Source organism: Etheostoma spectabile, chromosome 15 (assembly GCF_008692095.1).
Source record: "Etheostoma spectabile isolate EspeVRDwgs_2016 chromosome 15, UIUC_Espe_1.0, whole genome shotgun sequence".
In the NCBI taxonomy this organism is placed as follows: Eukaryota; Metazoa; Chordata; class Actinopteri; order Perciformes; family Percidae; genus Etheostoma; species Etheostoma spectabile.
This window is the reverse complement of record NC_045747.1, coordinates 31,621,897-31,622,888: the sequence shown is the minus strand read 5'-3', so window position 1 is coordinate 31,622,888 and position 992 is coordinate 31,621,897. Positions and strand designations below refer to the sequence as shown.

General features: G+C 46.3%; 1 protein-coding gene across 1 annotated transcript in view; it reads left to right on the top strand.

Moving 5' to 3' along the window:
- Nucleotides 1-992, top strand: part of LOC116702993 (trypsin I-P1) — an 18,538-nt gene that overhangs the window by 15,310 nt on the left and 2,236 nt on the right. The window contains exon 5 of the mRNA XM_032537563.1: nt 381-517. Within this exon, the coding sequence (XP_032393454.1) occupies nt 381-517 (137 nt within the window). The remainder of the gene's footprint in view (nt 1-380; nt 518-992) is intronic.

Genomic DNA, 992 nt, shown 5'->3' with positions numbered 1-992 from the left:
GGTAGCTTGGGGCCCAAGGCAATTGCCGACCTTTGGTAAGTCCGCCTCTGAGCATAGACAATGAACGGGGCGCGGGGAAATGACGCTTGTCAATGGACACCTAGCATGCAGGGTTGGAATATAAATACAGTACTTTACATATTAATGTATTTCCATATTGTGCGTCTTTATACTTATACTCCACTACATTTTGGTGGCTACATTTAGCTGTAAAGACAGCTAAACTAATTTCGATGTAGTCATACAAGTTGTTGCGTACGTTAATACAAACCCATCCATGAGAATGCGTTGCCAGGGCGGCACTGTGGCTCGCTGGTTGGTTTTTATGATGAATCAGGCTGTGACACAACAACGTTGATATCTCTTTTCTTCTATTTCAGCTCCTTTGTTCCCTCAGAGGCTGCAGGAGGTCAGCGTTCCCGTTGTGTCCAACGCGCAGTGTAACAGCGCTTATGGATCAATCACAAGCAACATGATCTGTGCCGGTCTGACCGCGGGGGGGAAGGACTCCTGCGAGGTGAGTCCGTCTGCACAACTCTGATAACAGACCCCACTACATCTGCAGTTTAAAGCCTTTGTGTGTAACTTTTTGGATATTAATGAACGTCCGTTACATTCAAGCCGTTGCTAAATGAGTTGCTACAAAGCTGATTAAGACCATCAGCTCCACACAACTCTCTCTGTGTCTCTCAGTATGGCGGTGTTCAGAAGATCGGGTCGTCCGACGAGAGGACCGTCATGTAGCGGTGCTCTGTACCCGGCTCATAGTCACCTTTTTAAAGTGCCAATATTATGAGACAAAATCCCTTTTTCTGGGATTTGGGGGTTATTTTGTGTCTCTGGTGCTTCTACACACATGCACACTTGGAAAATAACCATCCATGGTGTTTTGAGTCTGTCACTAGAGATGAGGTGGCTAACCGTAGCATGCTAGCTCATTCTGAATGGCAAAACTCTGCTCCAACAGCCACTAGTTGACCATAATCTCCAAA